Genomic DNA, 24,487 nt, shown 5'->3' with positions numbered 1-24,487 from the left:
GTCTTCATATTCTTCTCCCATCCCACCAGGGGCTGTGTTGTGCTCAGCTGAACCAAAACACATTACAGGACCCATTGTATTAGACTTGAGTGGTTTAAATTTCTTTCTTCCTATCTTGTCCAGATGCTGTAATGAAGTAATCTTTTTGTTTCATCAGATGTCTGAACCCATAAGATGCAGCACAGGAATGAATTAACATACCAAGCATAATTCAGCTACTCTGGCTGCTTATTGTTTCCTTCATTTGCTCCTTCAAGGCATTTGACTGACATCTGCTATTTTAGCAAAATAACCATTGCCTAAATCAACAAAGGACCTTTAGAGATACAAGTAAGAGCCAGTGACTTGTTTTCATTAATGTACTGTTCATTGTGTTTGCAAAGGCATCTAAATATCCCATTGAAATGATGCTGGTAATATTAAGCAATGTAAGAACTGCAATTCCCCATTTTTATTACTGACCATAGCTAGCATGAGATACTTTGTATGCAAGTTAAAGAAACTCCAGAATGACCAGCTAAGTTTCAAAATAGGATTACTGTTGTAACTACTGTGATGGGAAAGCTGGGTGAGCTTTCTATAAGTTATTCAGATGATCCAGTGTTGACAGAGATGTTAACAGTGGTATTACCATCTGCCACATCAACTGCTTTTTCCCTGCTGCTGATGGACAAGTGTTTGAAAAATTGCTGCAGACAGAGAATAAAGAAAAGCTGAGATATGATCTGTCGTATTTCTTGCAACATTTCTGAAAATGATTGTCTTGCTCTGGTGGAAATTCAACTCTCAGTTCTAGTTAATGAGAATAGGGTCAGGAGAGACTCGCTGTTGACAGCCATTGGCAGATGATCTTTGGCATAAAACAGATTCTGTGAGGAGTCAGGACAAACCTGGAAAGCTTGGTGGGACTGCCCATGCTGATGAGGCACATCTGCTGCAGATGCAGCTGCATACACTTTTCAGAGTTTATGGGGAGCTTCATACCACATGCTGTATTCACATTGACTACTACAGTGATTCTGCTTTCATTACCATTTCTTCTTTGGGGTTTGTTGAACATGTATGAAAAAGGTCATTGCAAATGGAGAAAGAGATGCTCTAAATTTGTATCTTAGCATCTGTGTCTTCTAATAGTTCAGCTTTCTTTCATTCCAAAAGAAATTAACAGAATTATCAACGGAAAAGCATTTGGAAGTTGTATGATAATGAATTTGACTCAGTATTAGCAAGCATTAGGGGAACTTTTTAACCCCACTGAATTTTCTTCTTTAAGCTGGCAAACTGAAAAATACTCTTGTATAGTGCAGACATGGTCTTAAGTGGCTTGAGCAGCCCTTTGTATCTGTGTAATAGATAGCCAGTTTGCAACTGTTCAGACTTCAATCCTGATCACTTTAAAGCATTGAAGTAACGTCAGTTTACATTTCCTGCCCTAGTCATTCCTCTTTTTATCAGTGAGGAGGGGCTCATACCAAAGGGATAATGTTTTCGCCTGCTGTTTTACAGCTTGGGCTTGAAAATCTCATGTTGTTGCTAGACATACAGACTGATTTTGCATACAGCTAGTCCCTTGGGGCGTAACGGTGTAAACTGGAGCCTTTGAGCTTGCATATGGGCGTTTGAGCCGGCCTCGTTTGACCGATTAGATCCAGAGTGCGATCCCTAATCAGCAGCCACCACTCCGCGTGCTTTGCCGTCGGGAAGCGACCCTTCACAGCACCCGTAGCGAGCGAGGCAGGCCCCGCCCCTGGCGGTTCTTATATAAGTGGGCCCCTTGCGGTGCTGTCAGACTTCGTTCGGTTCTGTGACAGAACGGAGGCAAGATGGCGTCTACAAGCCGGTACGGCAGGCCGGCTCCGCCGCCCGCTGGGGGGGAGGGCGCCGCCATCTCTCCGTACCGAGGGCACAGGAGAGGAAATGGCCGCGTTGCTCCTGCTGCTGCCTGGGGAGGGACTGGTGTCTGTAGCTCGGTGCTCTCGGTTCCCGTGTGTCGGGCCGCCCTGTGCGCTGTTGGCGGGGTGGCTGCAGGGCCGCGGAGAGCTAGGCCTCCCGTGTGGGCTGGGCTGAGCGCGGCCGGAGTTGCGGAGCTCCGGGGCTGAGCCCGCCTATTTGCGGCTTCATGGCGTTAGTAATCGGCAGCGCTCTGAAGGAAATTGAGCGTTTTGTGTTTGTGTGGGCTGGTGTGTGTCGTGGTGAGCCTTGGCGAGTTCGGGCCGCCTCTGTATTACCGGTGCTGGTGATCCAGCCCTTTATCCTGTAGGGCCAAGCAGAGCGCGGGTTGCTCCTAGCTTGGCTGGGCTGGAGATATGCTATAAGGCCGGAGAGCGAGTGCCTTTCTGCGCAGGCCGGGTGGGCATTGCCTGGGCGCGGAGCCCCCGGTGTCGCTCACACTCGGCGCAGCCTCTGAGTCCAGGCGTGTGCTCCCTGGTTTGACTCCACGTTATCGGGTGCTGAAAACAGCTTTTAGGCTCCCACCCTAAATCCGTACCGGTACTAGACGGTGGCCAGACCTGTTGAGCACTGGGCTTTTTCCCTGGAGATGCACTAAGGTTTTCTGTCAAGTCAGGAATGAAGGGAGGTCCATGGAGCGGGACTGGAGTACGTCTGCGACTCCTGCTGAACCCGTCCTGGCATCTAGGGAGTGCTTCCTGGTAGTCTTACTACAACGCGGGAGCTATTTGCTGAGACGGACATTTACACACGTGCCATGCATTTTCCTTCAATACGGAGCCTAGTATAGTATACTTAAGTATATTGCTTCATTTTACTTTAGTGTTTCGAACCTGTGTGTTATAAGAAGTATTGTGTGTATATATAAATAGATAAATAAATGAGTTGAAATTGGGATAGGAAGACTAATTTTCAGAATGCTTTGTGAAGGTAATGCCTAAACCCAAACACCATTAGTATTTTTTCCAGGCTTCTGGATTTGTTTTCTTTTGCTTAGTGTATCCCTAACCTTTGGGTTAAAGCCAGATGTCAGATGATGGTGCATGCTTTGTTGACTGTTTTCTTGTCATGAAACTACTGGCTGGGAATAGTGAGAAGAAAAGTATTTTAAAGAGCTTCTGTGTAGTATTTGGATGTAATTTACATCTGAAGATCTAGTATGTACGTGTTCTTTCCGGAGGCTTTATTATTAATAGTGATGTAGATTTTCAACTTTCAAGTCTTTCTGAACAGTTACTGGATTAAATTGGGATGATTTTGTACTTTTGATTCACCAGAAATACCTAAAGAGTAAAAATTTAGATGAAATTTGTAGATTAGACTGAAATAGTGGACTAGTGGAGAAGGGAGAACTCAGATAAATTTAAGTTTTGACAGGATATTTTCTGCAATTGAAAGGACTAGAAGTTATATTTTAGCATAATCAGGTTGAGGTTCTTTGTGATCACCTTCTGTGCCTTCTGCTTTTTAGCTCGAGCAAAATGGTTTTGATGAATATATGGACACCAATTGTAAATATTCAGTTTTGAAATTATTGATTTTTAACATAGTTACTGAATAGTCACTAGTAGCTTGAATGAGTTATTTACTTTTAAAACACTTGGTTATTATCCTACTGAGTAACTAAAAGCTGTTGTGTTAAATAGTGCTAATGCTTTATAGAAAGTTTTTTGTATATCTGCTGTAATTCTTAAAGATGCATGAGTGTGAGAGATCCCTGTTAACAGAGCAGTTGTCTCATAGTCCCCTTCATGAGCTGGTGGCTTTTGTTAAGATACAACAATTAATGAGTTATTTAATTTAAAACGTGTCTTTTTTTTTCAAATACTGAAAATATTAAACCAGTGATAAAACCATGTATTTTCTAAACATGTATGTTGTGTTTGCACTACTTCCTGAATTAAGGACCTGATAAGTAATACTGAGTGAATTTGCAATGAAGTAATCACCACTAGCTTCTTGGGGAGCTTCATGTAGTGATAGACTGTGAGTCACATTGCACTTAATCAAGTCTGTTAATTAGATTTTTGATGTTTTAATTTGAAGTGGTTTTGGTACAAGGATGCATCACAAAAAATTAGGAGATTAAGATGACCTGAAGTCTTGATTGTTAAATATAGTGTTACAGCATTTAAAAGGTAAAGTTCAGATGTTAAGGTTAATATTCTATTATTTAAGTGGCCGTGAATTTTGTATTGCTAACGTGTTCTTTTCAGCAGGGAACTCTTACCCTTTTGGATATGCAGCCTGCTTGATTAAAAGTAATGAATGCTTCTATTTTTTATATTCTTAGCTTGGATGTACTTCCAAGAGTGACTTGCCCAAATCATCCAGATTCCATTTTAGTAGAGGATTACAGAGCAGGTGATATGATCTGTTCCGAGTGTGGGCTAGTAGTAGGTAAGTAGCTATTAATATTGTTATGAATTACCATATAACCTGTGTGTGTAGATTTGTTTTCCCACAAAACTGGTATATAGTACTTTAAGTATTAAAAGGCTTTTTCTTCATGCCTAAATGTTTTATGATGTTCTGTTGGCTGAAAGCTTCCTGTTTTGAATAGTCTGCCTTTTGGTAACTTCTTGCATTATGAAAAGAACAAAGCTCTTTTTAAAGCTTGAAAATATGTTGTAATATTGAATTAGGGCATTGTGCTGTCTAGTCCAGTATTCTGCCTTTTGTAATGACTGTTGGAAAGTGTAAGAAATGTAGTAAAAGCTCTTTGTCAAGTAACTTGCTTAAAGAAAAAAAAAAAGTGTTTTCCCTTGGTTAGAGGTTATCTTCTGCCTTGGAGGAATTCTCTTTTATATCCTTGCCAGCACCTGTTTTTGTTAATTGCTTCTCCTAAGGCTTGCATGACTATCCAAAGTATCCAGTTTTTCCTCTGGAATTCTGCTAAGCTCTCTTATTCAGTTCATGTGGCAGTGACTTCCACAGTCTAAGCTGTATTTTGAAGTATAAGGGAATATATAAAATGAAAGTAATTTTGAATAAGAGGTGGAGAAAACCATGGTGTTATAGAAAATGCTGTGTGTTCATTTTCATGTATCTTTCCTAGGATGAGTAACTTACTGTGCATCTTCTTGTCTTTGTTCCTTTTGCATGGGAAACTTTTCATGCTTGTGTTATGTTCATTCTCTAAACCTCATTTGTTTCTATTAATTTTTTTTTATACATGCTATGACCAGAAAAAAACTCCTCTGTTTTGAGGGTGCGTATTCGGGTGATTTGTTCAGTGATGCTAAATATTTCAGATGGGTTTATATTTCTCTCTGTCCTAGACTGTGGTGATTTTGTTGGCTCTTGCTTTGGTACTGAATTCAAGTTTTTCGTCCAGGTGTTAGCATAAAGCTAAATGTTGAATAAGTTGTGGCAAAAGTAGTACTCATTTAGCTAGGTAATTAAAATATGTTCTTTTTTATGCCAAAAGCAAGCCTCCACATAATTTATTAAAGTAAATGTTAAAACATTGAACCTGGATTACCAGTTTCCTTTAAAATTATGAAACCATTTAAAATCAAGGGGGAGGATTATCACTGGCTTTGTTAAAAGAAGGGCTGATTTAAATTCCATCAATTCTGATAAATACAATAAATATGCTGGTTAGAAATTTAAATGGCCAGAGCAGTATCTCCTATTGAGATGTGGTAATAGGCATTAAGTTACAGCTCTCTGTGTGGCTGCTGTATGAGTTGAACCAAAACGTAGAAAAGCCCATCTTTATCAATTAGCAACTTAAAGGTAATTCTGGCTTTAGAAGAAAAGGGAGAAATTTTGCTTGATCCTTTTCATTGTTAGGAACTTGGAAACTTCTTGGAAATCTCAATTCTTGTACCTTGTGTTTTCTAGTCACAAGGTATTCTTGCTTCAGAGTTTTACTCTCTGTTCTGAATCAGTAGCATTGGAGACTTCTTAAATTCAAGTTGTCAACATTGTTGATGAGTAGAATCATTAATACCTTTACACAAACTTTTGCCAAGTTTAATTTTCACAATGTGTTTAAAATGGTCTTGGTCTTCTTTACAGCTAACATTAGGGTAAAAAAATGTAGTGTGTTTTTCTTTAAGCATGCTGTATGCTTTAAGTAGGCCTTTCTATAGATTTATCACTAAAAGGTTTTAATTTACTTTTGTGATGCTAATTGCTCTTATTCTGTTTTGCCTTTCTTCAGCAATGTAGTTTACCTGCATGTGTTCAATTCATTACCTAGGGTATCTAACAGCTAGTTTGGAAAAAAAAACCCAATTAAATCAGATGAAGATAAGTAATTGAAAAGTGCATGAGCAGGCAGAAGTGTTTATAAAAGTCAGTGTTTTCTGTTCTAGTAAGAAATTAAGAGAAGGAGGAAACCAGCTCCAGTTCTTGATGCCTGTGAGTGATGGGTGTGAAATAGGGATGTTTCAAAGGAGTAAAGGCAAAATTCTGTTTCTGAATAAGAACTTCTGTTTTTTTGTTTCACATTCCTTTATACAAGTTCCCCTTAAGAGAGTAGTGATTTAATTTCCTGTTCTTGCATAGATAAGTTGTGAAATTGAGTTCCAGTGCCTTCCTGGGTCATCCTCTGTAGCTGATGGGAATAGGGACCCCTGTGAGAATATGTCTGGAGGTGGGCTGAAAGTTAGTGGGATCATTATCACTGAGGGGGATCAGTTAGAACAGTTAAAAATCCTAAAGACTTGATATACTTAGTAGCCAAAGTGTTAGAGGTTTACTTGAAAATACTGTGATATTTTCCAGAGCACTGCTGGTGTATGTGGGGCTCAATGGTAAAGGCTGACTTTGTGCATTTATCTTACTGTTGTGTTTAGTAATGTGACTTCATTGAATTTGTTTTTTAGCACAATGTAGCTGAAATCAGATGAAGAGTCTTTGACTAAGTGTATTTTCCGCTTGAGGTTATTCTAGCTTGCTATGGCAAAGTACTACGAAGTGAGTTAAATGTACAACTGTGTCAAAGGATAAAATAGCTGGTGTGTAGATAATTTTCAGGATTGTAATCAATCTTCTGGGAATATGAGATGGAATTAGTGTCATGACTGAGATTGTATTAGGTCTGTAGCTGGGAGGGAAAGAAATGGTTAAGTTTGGGAGAGCAGGAAGCTAGGAAAAGGAGAAGCTCATCTCTGTAGCGATTGAATTCCATGTCTTAGGCAGAGCTGTTTATTGAAAATATTACTTTTTAAAGGTATTTTTTGAGAAAGTTCTTTATTCAAAGTTGCTTTTTATTCATAGATATTGTTCTTAGTGTTTCAACGAGATAGAAATTTTAAGTTAAATCCAGTATGCTGTTTTTTCTTCGCATTTTTTCGCTTGTTTGGAATAAACTGCTGTTTTGCTGTGCAGTGTTGAAACAATTGAATCTTGTCATGTCAGTATGATTGAAGCTGGTGGCTGGTTTATTATTGCTTCTAAATATAGCTTCAGTCTACTAAAAACTCTAATCTGCCTTTTCATTGTTATCTTTCCTGGATTAACGTATATGTTCCATCATTTCATAGTAACTGTTTCCAGCTTGTTAGGTTTTCTTCCTGCTTATTTTCTTTTACATGAAAAGCTGTTGGAGACTTTGGCAGTTATCCATGGATTTTTGATGTTAGCCTGGAATGGCATGCATCTGGAATTTTGCAAATCTATGTCCAGGTTTATCTGCTGTCATAAGTCTGTTTTATTATCCATAATTCTCTCAAATCATTCTAGGATGTATGGTGGAGTGAGTGTTTGTGCTGACTTAAGAATTCACCAGCAGGATTCTTTAGATTTGGAGAAGTGGTTAGTTCTGTGTTCATTTAAAATGTTGACTGTGTCTCATTCTTCAGACAGACTTGATGGGGGGAGAATTGGGTTGTTCAGGAACACAAGGCTAGTATCTCTTTCTTGACAAGTACATATTTTACTTGCAGCCTTTTTTACTACCTAAAAGATAAGTCAGCTGATAAACCAGAAAGAGCTGAAAGCAGTATCATAGCGGAATACAAGTAACCGAATTTTCTCAATATAGCAGAGTGATGAGCTGAATTTCAGAGCAGAGTAAGAGTGATTCTAGGGGCATGTACAGCTGTGTAGCATCTTGGCTAGGAAGGAACACCTTCCTGATCTAAGACATCCCTTCTGTGTAGTTTCCTTATATGTTGCCTTAGTTTGCAGGAGTTGAAGCAGTGGGGAGTTTGGAGGAGAAGTTAATATGGAAACAGAAGTCTGTTTTCACCTGATGAGAAGCTTTGGATCAGATTCTGACCTCTTTAGATATTTCTGGTCATGGCATATGGGCTGTTTGAGGTGTTTTTTCTTCCAACTGAACTTCTCATTAAAACAATCTTACAGGCAGAAAAGTCTACATCCTCAATTGAAGTACTAGTAAACCCATTTATTATGGACACTTTGTTTTTCCTTTCTAATACAGTATCATACCTATTAGTAGGTACATAGTAGTTAACTGTAAATTGAACAGGAGAAAGCTCAGCAGGCTGGGTAGTAGGTTGGTTAATGCAGAATACATTATTATGAAGTATTACAAACTTCTGTTGATGATATTGATTACAAGCTAAAATACAAACCATCAATGTGCCATGTTGTGGTTTAAGCCCAGCTGGTAACTCGGAACTATGCAGTTGCTCACCTACTGCCCTCCTCTCCACCCCCCCCCCCCTTCTTCCCCCTGATCCTGGAGGGATGGGAAGGAAAATGGAAAGAGTGTAACTCCCAGGGGCTGAGATAAGAACAGTCCAGTAACTAAGGTATAACACAAACCACTGCTGCTACCACCAATAATAATAATGATAACGGAAATAACAAGGGAAGAGAATACAGCTGCTCATGAGGATCTATGTTTACAGATATGTAAAGGGTGGGTGTCAGGATGATGGAGCTAGGTTTCTTCAGTGATATCCAGTGACAGGACAAGGGGCAATGGGTGTAAACTGGAGCATAGGAGGTTCCGTGTGAACATCAGGAAGAACTCCTTTACTGTGAGAGTGACAGAGCACTGGAACAGGTTGCCCTGTTGTGGAGTCTCCTACATTGGAGATATTCAAGGCCCACCTGGACAAGTTCCTGTGTGATGTACTCTAGGTTACCCTGCTCTTGCAGGGGGGTTGGACTAGATGATCTTTTGAGGTCCCTTCCAACCCTTGGGATTCTGGGATTCAGATGTTTATTCCAGATTCTGTGTATACCTGAGTGTTCAGTTAGAAAATGCGGGGGGGGGGGGGGGGGGGGGGGGGGAGGGGAATGTTCAATAACTTGTAGTCAGCAGCGAGGCTGTTAGGAAATGCTGTCAGAATATTTGGTATGGCTGATGCTTCTGAAAAGTTTGAGATTTAAATGGTGCATCTTAAATTTAGGTATGGTCTGTGAAGAGCAGACAGACTTAACTGTGCTGCAGATGTTGGGTTTTTGTCTCTGCAGTATAATGAATAAGTGGGAAGGGGTTTTGTGATTGCTTCTCTGCTGGCCAGTCCATTACCAGGTTGTCTGTCATTAGGGCTAGGATTGATTACATCTATATACATAGTTGCTTGTTTTCTGAAAACCAAAGAAATCTTTTTTTTATCAGTTATTGGTAGTATCTTCTAAGTGGAGAAGGTGCTTAAGTATTTCTGCCTTGGTTCCAGTAGAGGCCAGTTACACCTATTCTAGTATCTTTGTACCTCCAAGTGCTGAAGTCTCTTCATATTTTGGTATATGTTCATGGTTATTTCTTTCTGTGAGTATTACCAACATTTAAAACTTAAGTGTGAGATCTCAATTTGAAGTATTATTTAAATAAAAAGGCATAAATCTTTAGAGATGCACCTTTATATCTGGTTACTGCTTCTGCAATTGGTATTCAGAGGACTAAATGTCTGACAGAAGTTAGTCCTTGGCAAAAAACCTTTGCATCCACAGGAAAGCTCATTATAAAGGATGTTAATACTTAAATTCTGAGTATGACTTTTGCATGAGCATGCATGGATGCTTGATTTACACAGGCAATTAATAATATGAAGTAATTTGCTAGCTTTTTTTGTCAGCATATTAAATAGCCTGGGTTATAAGTCAAGCCCATTTCAACTTTAAAGATGGGTGGTGGTTCTAGCTGTTTCAGCAAGTATGTTTGCAACAGTGGGAACTTTAGATGTCAAAAGGTGGCATGTTTTGTCAGGCTTTGCGATGAACTCCACTCTTGGTATGAAGTTTCCTGGAGAGTGGAGGAGACTTTGTAGTTAGTGGGTTCTAGGATGGGAACCCAAGGTGTTTGAGAGCCGCTATGCAGAATGTTTCCATTAGTTGAAGTGCTAGATTTATCTAGTTGAGTAACAGTAACAATTGGAATAATCCTATTTAGGGAATGTTTTTTACTTACTTCATTATCAGGTTGACAAAGTGATTTAGGGTAAACAGGGCTACAAATGACTTGAACTCTGATGAAAGGAGAGTCCAAAGCCTCTTATTTCTGGGGTGTGGTGTATATCAGGTGCAAGGTTTTCACTGAGATTTGGCATGTTGGAACATCCTTTGCAAGTACTAGAGGTGTTTGTCTTCTAAAGGTCACAAGTCCTGAAGGGGTTTAACTTCAACTGACCAGACTTGTCCACCAGACTGTTTAACATTTTTACTCTATTTCCTTCCTTCAGAATTATTACAAGTTAATGGTTTAGGAAGCTGTAAGTCCTTTGAAATTTGTCATTATTTTGGTAAACAGGAGCTGCTCAATCTTCTGTCACTTGTTTGCCTGCAGTGTCCTACTCTTGTTTCAATCCATACCTGTGAAGCTGTTGATGACTGGAAACTAGTTGAGGTTTCCTGTTGGTTTCTTTTTATGTTTGTTTCTTCTTTTGGTGGGTTTTTGTTTGATTGGTTTTGTTTAACATCTCAAAGCCTGTATTGGTTCTGTTTGTTATTTCAACCTTGTAAATAGGCTGTTGGTGATAATGTGTTTGTGGTGTTACTGATTTATTGAAAACAAGATAACTTTGTAGTTTTAGAAGCTCTAAAGTTTGGTACTACTGCATGGGGCAGTGTGTAAGCTATTAAATAAGAACATGGAAGAGTAGGTATCTGGAATGCTGCGTCTAATTCTGTGCTCCTTGGTAGTAGAAAGGTAGAGACTTGCTGGAGCAAGTCCATCAGGAGTTTCAAAAGTGATTTAGGGATTGGAGCATCTTCTGTATGAGCTATAGCTGGGACTGTTAGCCTGGAAAACAGAAGGCTCAATTCAGCTTGTCTCTGTGCAGTTACATGTCTTCACAATTCTTCCCAGCTTGTAGCCTGCTACCAAGGATTTTCATTGCAGTTTGTCTCAGCACCTCATTACTCTGGTTAATAAGGAGTTGAGTTGACTGAAATGAATTGTAATTCTATATCTTATTTTTTGTAAATTTGGCACTGTAAAATGCTTTTAATTAGAAGTGTAATGTATGTGCTCACTAGATGGCAGCAGATTCCTTAACTAACTGTAAGAATGAAACATTAGCTACAGTAGGTATTTAAAATGCAAAGGAACTTTAATACTATATTTGTTAAGATTAAAATGTTAGTTCATAATATATGCAGCTTGAAACAGTCAATGGACTAACTTCAGCTAACACTGAAGCTTCCCTGAAAGAGACTTTAAGAATATACCTTCTGAACTGTTTCAGGAGTAGATATAGAAGATAACATTACTTTAGGCTTGAATTTCATCCTATTTCTTGTTTTATTTAAACATCTTCAATTTGCAGCTGTATTGTCTTCATATAACAGGTAATACAAAATGGGAAAAGAGAATAAAATACATGTGTATTATGTGTAACTGCAATGTTAAAACAGCTGGAATTATTTCTCTATAAAATTCAGGGCTTATTGAAGGAAAATATTTTCCCTTGAGAAACTGCATTCTCTTTTAAAAGGGGGAGTAAACAGATATAATTTGATGTGTAGACATTTTAAGCTAAATTTTAGGAGTAGTTAGAAATGATATTTTACTTTCTGATACTGACCTGAGTTTCGTCTTGTGTTTCTGTAGCGCATGCTCTTTGCATTTGGCAGCTGTGAAGAAAAGCAACCTTGGTCTGGGGTTTTCCGTTCTGAATAACAGTTCTGCATTTCACTAAATGAGCTTTTCATATGGTGGGTAGCCTGAGTCAGTGAAGGCTGCACTGTGTGTTTTCACTAGAGCCTGTGTGACAGGTTATTAGACTGTATTTTAAAGAGTAAGTGAATACTGGAAGTGTAGTTGACAAAATGAAGTGGAGCAATGGAAGAACACTCATGGTCAGAAAGAAGCTTCAAGGCATCATTCTGGAGATGGTTCCACAAAGATTTGGTCCTGTAAACTGCTTGTTTTTGTATGTACTTTGGAGGAGGAAGCTGAGACCAACTCATTGGTTTGATGAAAGCATAAATAAAGGAGTGTCTCATGTAACCACATCTAGTGAAGCTTGTTTTTGTTCTAAAGAACTGCATCAAAAGGAAGTAGTGAAGGGGATAAGCAGCCACTCCCATACTTATCACAGCTGGTTACCATTACCAAAACCAATATAATGATGATGTGAGAAAGCAGAGATGATTTTATAAGGTACTTATTGGAGGCATATTTTTTACTCTAATGTTTGACTGTCAGGCCCATTTTCCAGGTGCTTCAGGAAAGCCTATCAGTGGTGTGTGACCCAGCCAATTCAGTTTAGGACTTAAAATGTTACTTCAGAGCCAGTCTTTAAGGCTGGTTCCTTACACTGCTTTTTGTAAGACTGACTTTAGTATTGCAAGACTTTTTGATCGCTTAGGGTGGGGTTTGATTTCATCTGTACCAACATCACAGTTCCAGACTGGCTCTTATGTTTTGAAGAGTTACAAATGATAAATGCCACCAGGTTTTTGTGTGACCGTGTGTTGAATGGGATGATCACCTGCTTGTAGTTGAGTATGTTTTCCACCTATAGAAACCTTTTTGGCTCATTTGTTCCATTTTTGTTCAAGTTTCTAGCTTGTGTCACTTTTAATGAAGCCTTTTGAAAGGTGGAATGCTCTTCATAGGACCTCTGTATGCTTTAAATAAGACTGAGTGCATACAGGAAAAACTTCTTTTCTGCAAAAGCAGATTTCTTGGCAAACTAAAGGTATTTGCATACTGCATCTTAATTACACAAATGCTTTATATTCAGTGATTTGTTCTACTTAATCTTTTCTCACTCTGAACTAGTAGTCTCAGTCCTCTGTTTGTAATATGTTTGCCAAATCAGGCAGTGATATAATGCTTTTTTTGTTAGAGCAGGAATGGTTCACAACTCACAAGAAGGCAGATCCCTGCGTGAGTCATTTAGGTCATTCCCACTTGTGTGGAAAAATATTACATCATTGCCCTGTACTCAGTGTTCTATTTATACCATGCCAGAATTTTAAGTACATTTTGCTTTTTTTAGATGCTGTAAACAGTATTAGGGGGTTGTCTTAAAGTAAAGTTACTGCTAGGCCATAGAAGGAGCATTACTGAATCAAATATTTACAGAGTCCAGGAGCTAGAGAACATGCTGTCTGCTAATTTAAGCTTGCAGAAATAATAGATCTGTGCCATTTTTAACTCAGCTATATTCTTATCCTTCTAGTTTGTTTTTATTTATGTATGTTTCTCCCTGTGTTGGTTTTCATTAGAGCAGTAAAATAAGGTGGAGCATAGCTGTTTGCATGTCTGGCAAATCTTGGTTGAGAACACCTCCAAACTAACTCTAACCTAAATATATTCTTTTTGGTTGTGGTGATTTCTTATGATTCATTCACAACTTTGTATTTCAAGTGTATTCCTTTATGGTAAGAATAATATTCCTCATTTGGAATAGATATGCCCTCTGGTAATTGTGCAGTTACACCACTGTCCATTGCTTCTATTTTTTCTTCTCTGGTTTTGTATCTTGTATTTCCATTGTTTGAAGAGCGCTTTTGTCTGTCAGCTTATATTTTCACCAGCTCAAGTCAGACTCTGTGGTTTCGTCCTAAGACTTCCACACTGAACATTTTTCTTGCAGTCAAATCTACTTGTTTTTTGGCAGATCTTTCTTTTATAACAGACTTAAACACTGTTAAAGGTAGTGAATTTTTATTCACGCTTAGCTAAACATGGTGACAATTATGTGTAATTATAATGTAGTTTCTTCTTATCCTACACAGTTGTAATCTGCTTTACTGCAGAACACTAAAAAAAGTGTTCCTTTTGTGCTTTTCTGTATGTGTATTCTTAAAACTTTCTGTAGTATTGCTCTCTAGGCAACTCCTTTGAGATGCAGCTTTTACCAGGCCTGTGTAGGTTCATTCACAGAACATGTTTAGTGTGTTTTTTTTCTGCTTACTCTGAACCTTTAGTTAGACTCTTATAGGTTTAACAGGGTAGATTGAGTTTAAGAAGAAATAGTTTTGTATATGTATATTGATAGTTGATACTGTCAAGCATCATAAACAGAGTTGGGCTGGGTCAGACCTCCTGTCATGAGCAAGAATTGAACTGCAAAATGTCTTTATGGTGGGTTAGAAGGTGGTATCTCTTGGAGTACCAAACACCTGGAGTTTATGCTCAGAAGTGATTTACTACAGCTTAAGAAGATTGTACATATGAATTAGCTATCATGCACAACTTTGAACACATGGCAAATGCAAGAGAACTTGTTAAGTTATGGTAACCTACTTGCCTAAATGCTGCAAATGTTGTAGGCAACCACAGCCTCCAACTTGATATCAGGGTCTTGGTTCTTTTCGGTATTGAGGACTTCACAATACTCTTTAAGGATAACTATAACTTTCTAAGTTCTGAATGTGTTTTTCTGTTTTCTCTGCAGCTCTAGTTGCATTTTGCTTTTTTTTACCATTGCCTTCAGCTTAACTTGTAAACCCCAAACATTTTGGTACATTGTCCTGCAAGTTACTGCTCTGTTTGGGAATGCCAACAGGCTGCCCTCTTCTAATGGAGAACTTGGATATGTGAGGTATGATATTTTAATAAAATATTTCAAACTCAATGGAGACTGTTGCTTTCTGTGAACTCAGGTGATCGGGTCATAGATGTAGGATCGGAGTGGAGAACTTTCAGCAATGACAAAGCCACAAAAGATCCATCTCGAGTTGGGGATACCCAGAATCCTTTGTTGAGTGATGGCGACTTGAGTACAATGATTGGCAAGGTAACACTTAAAATATTAAATTTTACCAAATTTCAGTGTTTTTATGTCAAGTACATTTGTATATCTGCAGGGAAAGTATTCAGAGAATGTATTTACGAAGAGATTTTGTCTGTAAAATGTGGCCCTTTCCTGGGGGTGGCAGGAAAGACCTGACCTCTTCAGCAGAAGAAAGCTTTGCAGTGCTCTGTGGTTACTTGTCACTCCTTGATACGCTGCTATAAATAGAAAAGCTGATGTTGCAATCTTTAAAGAAACCCTTTGACTTAGCCTGTGTATTTGGGATGATTCTGAAATAACAGGTAATTAGTTTTGAGGTCTCAATAGCTGATACTGCTCAACTTGAACTGTCATATTTTGTTAATAAAATCTGTATCAAATTAATATTAGAGACCTGGAGATCTACATGCACATTGTACATGTTCTTCCAGTTAATGTGCAAGCACTAGATGTAGAATTCTTTCATAGTGTGAGTGCTCCAGAAGAAAGTATACAATGTACATTTGAGTTGAAAATTAGTGGTACAGCCATTTCCCCTGCAGTTTCACCTGAGAAAACAAGCAAGGTTAATTGCACAAATGCACTGCCTTTAATGATTGAAGTAGTGACTCAGGTAAATTTTCACTGTTGCCCTTTGGGTTCTGTTTTTTGTTTTGGGTTTTTTCCTGCAAGATCCAAATTTTTTTTTTGTTGTGGATTTCTTGCCTGTTTCGTGAGAGCTGGTCCTCAGCTCTCTGCTGATAAATAACTGTTAAATAATGCATTGCTGTTTTTTGTGTGGTGGTACGTGCACACTACGGTTTCTTAGAAGCTTTTGTTCCAGTGATGTTGCTAGGATGAAGAAGTAGATGTACTTAACACATGTATGGATATGTGTATGTATACTTCTTGACCAAGAGTTCTTCACAGAGATGAAGTCACCTAGTGAGTACAGATACAGACAGCTAATTTTTCACCACTGCTAAAAAGGAAACCTGTTCAAAGAATTTCCCAAGTAGATGCTTATGTTTTGGACAACTCCAAGCATTGCTGCCCGTCAGATTTTAGGATGCCTTATGGTGGCTTTTAGAATCCATTCAGGCAAACAAATTTCTGCACTGTTTCATTAAAAAGGTTGGCATTGCTAAGTAGCTCTGTGAAGTACTGTTGTAGAGTCACTGGAGTTTTAATGTGACCTCTGTAGGTCCAGAAAGATTGTAGATCTCAGGGCTTGGATTTCTGTTGATTTGTCAGCTGTGATAAAGATCAGAAATGCATCTTTAGAGACAGGTGGAGAAATGGACTGTTTGCTCCAGATTCACCCTATTGTCTTGTTTGGGGCCTGTGTAAATACAGGGTTTGTTTCTGGGGGCTAAGTTTGATTCAGTAGGTGGAATGACTTTCTGAGCTCTTTTAAGAACCCCTGTGTTCAAAAAGGTATTTCAGATAAAGGTACAGAATTTGTATCCAGGTGAACAGTTAGTTGTGCTGTTAACCTTCTTCTCTCTGGAGGCTGAGATCCTTGTATAAAATAAGAGGGATAGCAGCCCTAGAGAGAGAACTGGAGATGAACATTCATGTAATTAAACAATTTTGCTGTTACCCAGAACATCCAAAATAAGTATGACCAAACTTGCCATAGCAAGGAGTGCCATTCAGTGAAGATAGTATGTAGGAATGTCTATGTGGCATGAACCTATGAGAACTGTGAATAAAAACATCCAAGTACTGGAACTACCAGGATCAGATTGGAGAGGGGGCTGTCTGTCCTACTTGGGTGTTTTGTTTGCACAGGGAAGAATTGCAGAAGAGAGACAGGAAGTAGGGAATCTGTTTGACAAATCAGGATGTGTTCTGTGCAAGAGTTCCTGTGTTTGGTTTGCAACTGAGCTGGGACTCTGGGATTGTCAGTTCATTGTTGTGGACTGTGTATCAGGAGCTGCCTTTTTTTCCCCCAGTTCTTTAGAAGAGAATGGCTTATATCAGCAAATGCTGAAGAGGTTTCCTATCAGTGCAGAAAGAACGTGAATTTTGCAGCAAAACTAAAGGAAGTAGTAGATTTCTGAAGCAGTTGTCTGAAGTCCCTGTCAGCAGTGGGCTGGGATGAGGATTGACCTAGATATGCACAGTGGTTGAATAAGGGTGAAATTGGTGTAGTCAGTAGGAGGAGAAGTAGTATCTGACAGAGTACAGAGCAGCCTTCATGAATTCCAGAGAATGAAGCAGGGCAAGATTGTATTTTCTCAGTTAACAGCAATTCTTAGAGTTGCCTGGAACGGACCCCAGATTTGTGTGCTAGAGATTCCTTTTGCACAGGACAGGGATCAGAGGTATTCCTTTCTTCTTGAGGTAGAGCTAATCAGAGATAATAGATTCCTTAAATCAAATAAACCGCTCCCACCACCAAAAAGCCCCTACTTCAAAACCCAAACACAACCTGTGCTGTGGAAAATCCAAACAAGAGGGACATTAATACAATGTGCAATGAGAATTATCAGAGATCTGTTGTAAACTCCTGGGAATGTAGGTGGAAATGGAATCTGAACCACTTGCCAGTTACAACAGTCAAGTTCTGATGCCTGGCTATTCCCTTGAAGTAGTAAGGGAAGGGGACAGTTCTGCCTCACAGAATGGTTTGTACTCTCTTCTCTGTGCTGCTTCAGGACTCCTCTCTGTTGGGAGTATGTGGTTTTTACCTACTAGCAGCAAAAGAGGCTGCTTTGCCCGTGCAAAGGGATTAGTTACTAATTGGTTTTAGTACTCGAGGGACCCATCTGTTTGAGGCAGCAACAGCCTGTTTAGGAAGACAGATTAATGTGTCTCTGAAGAAGAGGATGAATAGCATAGTTGGCTGTGGTAGGAGTAGTTTGCATTTGTCAGGCAGATCTTTAGGATATTGGCACAGACTTGGATCTCTGAAGGTACTGTGTACTGTGCTTGATCTGGTGGCAAATGCAGATCAGTTGGAGGTATGGTGAAGTCTGGCTTTAGTTGTGACTTGACTGCCTGAAGATTTCAGTTCTTTGTAAAATCCTCAGCAAAACAAGCAAGCAGCTTCTAGAACTGCTGTGATGTGAAGAACTCTTTTCTAAGAGAAAACTCTAAGATTTGCCACCTATCTTGTGGAAAAAGTTGTCTTTTGTCACCCTTTGTAATCAATCCATTAGTTTTTGTAGTAACTGCAATTACAAGAGAATTTAGGTTGGTCAAGTAAGAAACTAGTGCAATCTCTTGGTACAGAATTCCTACCCTTTGATAGATACCTCTGTAAGAACGCTGGCTGTTGTCAGACTGCGTGGCCTGGATCTAGAAGTGCTATATTGAGAAGCAGTGGCAAGAGTTCAAGGGCTGATGGTTGAAAAAGAAGAAAGGTTCCATCAAGCTGTGTGAGCTGGTTTGTACTGGGCAAGAAGACTGCCAGATACGGGGGCATTCCTTGGTGCTGTGGATAACATCAGGTCAATGATATGGATGATACTTCTGCTCTCCGCTTTTAAGGGCGTACAAAGCTGTTGGTTGCCAGCACTGTGAACCAGCCTCCACTGTGCCCCTTCAGAGACCGCCACTGGAAAACACACTGGACTGTGTTTTCTCACTCTTCCTATCTTTGAGGCTGTTTTCAGGATTGTATCTGTGAGGTTTCCGTTTTGTTTGGAAGCCAAACAGGTAGAACTTTGACAGGTACCTTTTTTTCTGAGACGGGAAAGGTATGAATAGATGTCTTGTGAAGGCCACAACAGTAAAACAGAATTCCTAAAGTCAGTTTGATTTCAGTTAAAACTGTTTGGCTTCTGTTTTTTTCCATGAAGGGAAATGGACTCCTAACATGATTGTCAGGGGCTGAAGCCAAAAGGATTATCCCTTGATTGAAAGGTGCAGAAGGAAAGTTGATGATGTATTTCAATAGTAAATGCAGGGAGAGTTGTTGTGGTTTACCTAAGTGGCTGTGATGGAAGAGTATTTTCTAAACTTTTTATAGTTGTGAGCTGTATGCTGGGTATGACTCTTGGAAAGTGCTCATACCAACAAGGGTATGTAAGAATACTTGCCTATAGCTGCATTGGTAGCTTCTGTATACATAAGCAAATGTTCAGAAGAAAAGGTGACCATAAGCAAGAAAGGCAAGCATGAGGGGTAAAGGAGAACCATTACTACTATTACTGCTCATGTTCTAGGTGCTGTATAGTGGACCAGGCAGAATCCCTGTGGTGAAGAGAAATACCTGATGGCCCTGGTAATGCATTGCAGGCCTATGAGTGGTGGCCAGGAAGGAGCCTTTGATTTGGGAATTGCGTATATTTGGGCCAAGAGAAGTCATTCTGGCATAATTGCTAAAAGAAAGGCCTAGTGTTGCAGATATGTTTTTAATGCTCTTTGTGGCCTCAAGTTTGAGCTTGATTCTTGCCCTTTGTTTACCTTTAAACCTTACTAGGAACCTTTGGATAGTTGAAGGTGCTCATCCAGTCAAGGAAATGGCATTGCCTTTAGAGCAGCTCTTTTCTATGTTGTTGCCAGTATCATTTCTGGGTGTTTTTTTTTCATCTGAAAGAATGTTTGAAGGAGTAGGAGAAACCCAAGAATGATCTTTGAATCCAGCATGTCATAGAGAAACCTGTGAGGGAGGGTCCTGTGCTGGAGTCCTGTCTCTACTGCAAGATGTGTGTGCACCACAGATACGGGTCTTGCAGTAGAGGTCTGCAGTGAGCTTGTCAGAAGGGCAGTGTAACTGGAGTCCTTGGGTGTGGGGAAGTGGAACAGTGTAAGTGAATGGTCAAGAGTGAGCATTTTGAGCGTCAGCCAAAGAACATGTATTAAGTGCAGATGTATACCAGAGATTATAGAATTAGAAGCTGTTTCAAAATAGAAGGGCAATTCCCAAGAACATGGATCAAGAGAGAGGAAATGAGCTCTGATTCCATCTGGGCAGCTCAGAGACATGACAGTATTTACAGACATGTTTAAGATTGGCTTATTGAAGACAAATGTCTTAGACCTGTAGTTGGGCAAAACTGACTGCATATTTAAGAGAAGTATGCTGTTTTCACTGTTGGTTGTAAGGTACAAAGAAAAAATGCATGTTTTAAGCTTGTTTTGAAGTTGCCAATTTGAGTTCATGGCTCTTGCTTCTCCCAGGACCTAAAGCTTTCTTTTTTTTTTTATTTTTTTTTTAGGTTTTTGTGGAAAGGCAGAATTTATGGATATTTACATTTTGCCACAATTAAGGCTTGCAACTGCTAGCAGCCACAGTATCATATTGGTTTTGAATAGGTCATTGGTTTGGATGTTCTCTTTGCCTATGCCTTCATTTTCATAATTGAGTTGTCATTGTAACAACTGTTTTCCATTTGGCTATAGAATTCAGCTTTCATGACTCGCCTATCCACTGCAGTGCAGATGCAGCCCAAACAACACATGGACCTCAGTGTGGGTGGCAGGAGTCTTGAAATGCACACACTGGCTACAGAGTATTCATTTTATTCTTCAAACTATGTCACATGAGGAGAGAAAAATCCCTGTGCACTCCATTGTACTCAGAAATCGGTTCATCATTTCAGACTTGTGCCAAGTATAGACCTGATGTTTGGAACACTGCTCAATTGTATGATTTACTTCAGTGATGTTCATTTGCCCAACTGTTGGAACTGAATGCCTTGAATTAAGATGTATAAAGCTGGAAGATGTTTGCTCTTGAAATGAGGAAGAAGTTGCTTATGTTTTATTGACAGTAAAATGTTCTTTTCTCAGGGCACAGGTGCAGCAAGTTTTGATGAATTCGGGAATTCCAAGTACCAGAATCGCAGAACTATGAGCAGCTCTGATCGTGCAATGATGAATGCTTTTAAAGAGATCACCAACATGGCAGACAGAATCAACCTCCCTCGAAATATAGTTGTAAGTTTGTCTCCTGTCCTTAAATTGTTCTGGCATTGACTTAGCATAATCTAATGAGCACATGAGTTTTTGATACTGTTAATTAAATGGCCTTGAGTTAATTAAACTTAATCTTCTTGCATTGAAGGATCGAACAAATAATTTATTCAAACAAGTGTATGAGCAAAAGAGCCTGAAGGGAAGGAGTAATGATGCTATTGCTTCTGCTTGTCTCTACATAGCCTGTAGGCAAGAAGGTGTTCCAAGAACATTTAAAGGTAAGTTTTTGGTGATACAGATTGAATTTTCCTATGAGTAAAGGTCTAGTTACTGTCACTATAGGAGGTTGGTTTTCTCATTCCTGGGCTTGGTTGAATTGGCTTTTCTCAGCTATAGGTCACTTTCTGGGGAGGGAGGGAGGGAAGGGTAGGCTCTCAGGCATGGGTCATAATGTATTAAAATAGGCAGCTGAAAGTCATGCTGAATGTGGGTGAAACTTAAAATGGTTTGCTTTGAAACAATGATGGGGACTCATGAACTTAAACCAACAGTTCTGCAGTAAATATGTGCAACTGGTCCTGGACAGGGATACAGCTTCTTCTGGCATTGAGGGTCAAATTCCCATAACCAAGCAAACTGTGTTAGCTCCTTACAAAAAACATTCACTGACTGAAGTGACAATATACAAAAAATATACAAATACACAATATACAGAACTTATTTAATGATGGTGATCCTTGTGACATTGGCCTTCTTTGAGGTCTTAATATATTGAGAATCAAATCTGACTGTTTTGGGGGAACAGAAGCCTGAAGTTTAATTTTTACTCTTCATTTAGAAATCTGTGCAGTGTCCAGGATTTCAAAGAAGGAAATAGGCCGGTGCTTTAAACTGATTTTGAAGGCTCTTGAAACCAGTGTTGATCTCATTACAACTGGAGACTTCATGTCAAGATTTTGTTCCAATCTGGGTCTCCCCAAACAAGTACAAATGGCAGCAACGCATATTGCCCGTAAAGCTGTGGAATTAGATTTGGTTCCTGGGAGAAGCCCTATCTCTGTAGCAGCTGCAGCTATTTACATGGCATCACAAGCTTCTGCAGAGAAAAGGACACAAAAAGGTAAAACCTCCTTCCTTTTTATCTTCCTTCCCTATGTCTTGCTGCTTGAAAGGGAATGGGATGTTACTTTAAAATTTGGATGAGGTCTGTGCAAGGAGTGATAAGCTGTTATTCTGATTGCACAGCAAGGACCAAACCAGGATCTCCCACTTCCCAAATTGAAAAATGAGTAATTTGCTATGCTCAGTATAAACCAAGTTCACTTTCTTCTGGCCCTAGGAGTTGGATTCTTGAATGCAGTGGACCAGTGCATTCAAATTAGCCTAATTTTAGCTTTACCTGTGCTATTGGTATGTGTACCTTCTGCGATAAAACACTCCATATGCAAACCAGGGACAGTCACATGTAGTGTTATGGCTTTAGGTTACAGAGTCTTGAATCAGTCTAGCAGCCAGGGAATTGCCTAAAGTAGTATGTGCTCCTGAACTCCTACAAGCCTTGATGAAGATTGGAAGTGGTGGGACAGCAGGCTTGGATAACAGATCACCTTTGGTGTTACTCTCTTCTGGTAGGGTAGCCCTTAGGAAGCCAGGAAAGAGTTCAGGGTTGCTCTTGAGCTCCAGAACAGTGTGGATCAGCTTCTGGAGCTGAAGAGAATTGTGCCTATGTGGGAGCAGGGCATGGGGAAGGAAAGGAGCTAAGGCTGCAGTCGTTAAACTTGGTGTAACAAAGGGATCCAAGTGATGGTAGCTGGCTGTGGGAGCTCTGTTGATGTGTCTAGTCTAGTTCAGATAAGAAGCATTTAAAATCTAGCTGTTTCTTAGTGGAGAGCTGCTTTTAGGTAGAGAGTATCTGTAAGGTTGTGGTGCCTTGTTCTGCATTAATCACTGCTTATTCTGTCACTGGAGCTTTTGTCATGGTGACAGGGTCTTGGGCATGTGAGTGATCTAGAGCCCATACAGCATGGTGCCTTCATCCTTGCTCACATCGAGCTATTGGATTATCTCCTAAGAGTGATTGTTAAAACAAAATACAGCTCCAGACATGGCTTCACACGCCTTCAGTGTCCTCAGACAATGCTTTTGTGCAGTTCAGGGTTTTAATTCCAAACTTGGTTAAATATGGAATAAATTTTAAGTGTCTGTGCATCTCAACCAGGTGTTTCCTCAGCATGCCAGTGCTCCATGCCTCTGACACATTTCTCTTGGCCATCCTCCAATTTGAAACTAGTATTATTTCAAGGTTGATAGTATAAGTTGGATTGTGGCCTGTGAGAAGACAGTTAAATGTACCAAAGTATTAGTCACTGTGGTTAAAACCATTTTTACCAGGCTGCTGGGAGAATTGGGAATTAAGCAAAGTGTGTAGCACTTGTTGATAAATCATGCTTGCTGGTTTCTTCTACACAAATGGCAGAAGTGGAAACTAATCACTCCTCTGTTTTTTGTCTTAGAAATTGGTGATATTGCTGGTGTGGCTGATGTTACGATCAGACAATCCTACAGGCTGATCTATCCTCGAGCTCCAGATCTCTTCCCAGCAGACTTCAAGTTTGATACCCCAGTAGACAAACTACCACAGCTGTGAAATTGTAGTTACTTTCAATTTCATTAAACAACCCCCTATCCCCCCAAAACCAAGAAACTTCTGATTTTTTTTTCCTATAATAAAGGATGTACAAAGTGTTAATATTGAGTCTTCATGTTGTGGAACTGGAGGATATGGAGATGGAGCACAACTGCTGGGATGCAGCACACATTCCAAGGGTAAACAAACTCGTTGTGTGGCATTTTGTATGTATATATTAGCGGAATTAAATATTTAATGACTGTCACAACAAACTTAATTTCCTATTGTTGTACTGATTTAGATTTCTTTTGTAGGCATCTAGTAAGATGTATTTCGGAAAATTGAAAATATGATGTAATTCCCAAATAAACCATTTTCCAAAAACACCACTTTGTGAACATGACTGCAACTTGACATGTGAATAGGGGCTGCTTCAGTGCTCTTGGCTCTCTAGTGTGGCTTTAGTGTTGGTGGTAAGCTGCACAGCTGAGTGGGTGACTTAATCCAGAGGGCAAGCAGTAGCTGAGAAGTGGCTCGAATATTTGCATAAGTGCTGCTGGGTTTATGGGTTGTTGTGAAATGATGAGTGCCATCCTTGGCACTGTTTCCCTGATTCTCACTAGTGTCTCTCTGCTTCACTCCTGTGAATTTGACAGAACCAAGTAGCTGAAGAGAAATGTAAGGACACTCACTTTAGTTGAATTCCTGACTTTGTGATGCAAGGTAGTGCACAAAGGAAGGTAACAAGTATTTCTAGTAAGTTTTTGTTGAACATCTCACCCTGCAGCCTGGCTGGCCAGTGGTCAAGCTTTTTGTGCTGTTATATTCCAAGTGTGAGCACTCGCTTGTTTGAAATGATGGGCCAGGTGCTGAGGAGCAAAGGCCAGAAGTTACTCTGTCCCTCTTCCCCCTCCCCCCTGACTAACAGCTTTGGAAA

At 39.7% G+C, this 24,487-nt stretch overlaps 1 protein-coding gene across 1 annotated transcript; it reads left to right on the top strand.

Annotated features, from left to right (window-relative positions):
- The first annotated feature begins 1,749 nt into the window (after window positions 1–1,749).
- Window positions 1,750–23,670, top strand: GTF2B (general transcription factor IIB). Its single transcript, XM_005146528.2, has 7 exons — window positions 1,750–1,840; window positions 4,244–4,350; window positions 14,941–15,074; window positions 20,796–20,942; window positions 21,070–21,199; window positions 21,760–22,041; window positions 23,435–23,670. The coding sequence occupies exons 1-7, from the start codon at window positions 1,824–1,826 to the stop codon at window positions 23,566–23,568; spliced, it is 951 nt and encodes a 316-aa protein (XP_005146585.1). The 5' UTR covers window positions 1,750–1,823; the 3' UTR covers window positions 23,569–23,670.
- Window positions 23,671–24,487: the final 817 nt, after the last annotated feature.

The sequence above is a fragment of the Melopsittacus undulatus genome, chromosome 6, assembly GCF_012275295.1.
Source record: "Melopsittacus undulatus isolate bMelUnd1 chromosome 6, bMelUnd1.mat.Z, whole genome shotgun sequence".
Classification (NCBI taxonomy): Eukaryota; Metazoa; Chordata; class Aves; order Psittaciformes; family Psittaculidae; genus Melopsittacus; species Melopsittacus undulatus.
This window is presented reverse-complemented; position numbering and strand designations above follow the sequence as displayed.

Bases quoted from the DNA above. Each gene is read 5' to 3' on its own strand.
- GTF2B (XM_005146528.2), top strand. The intron at 15,075-20,795 runs GTAACACTTAAA...TTCTTTTCTCAG, and splicing joins TGAGTACAATGATTGGCAAG to GGCACAGGTGCAGCAAGTTT. The intron at 21,200-21,759 runs GTAAGTTTTTGG...CTCTTCATTTAG, and splicing joins TGTTCCAAGAACATTTAAAG to AAATCTGTGCAGTGTCCAGG.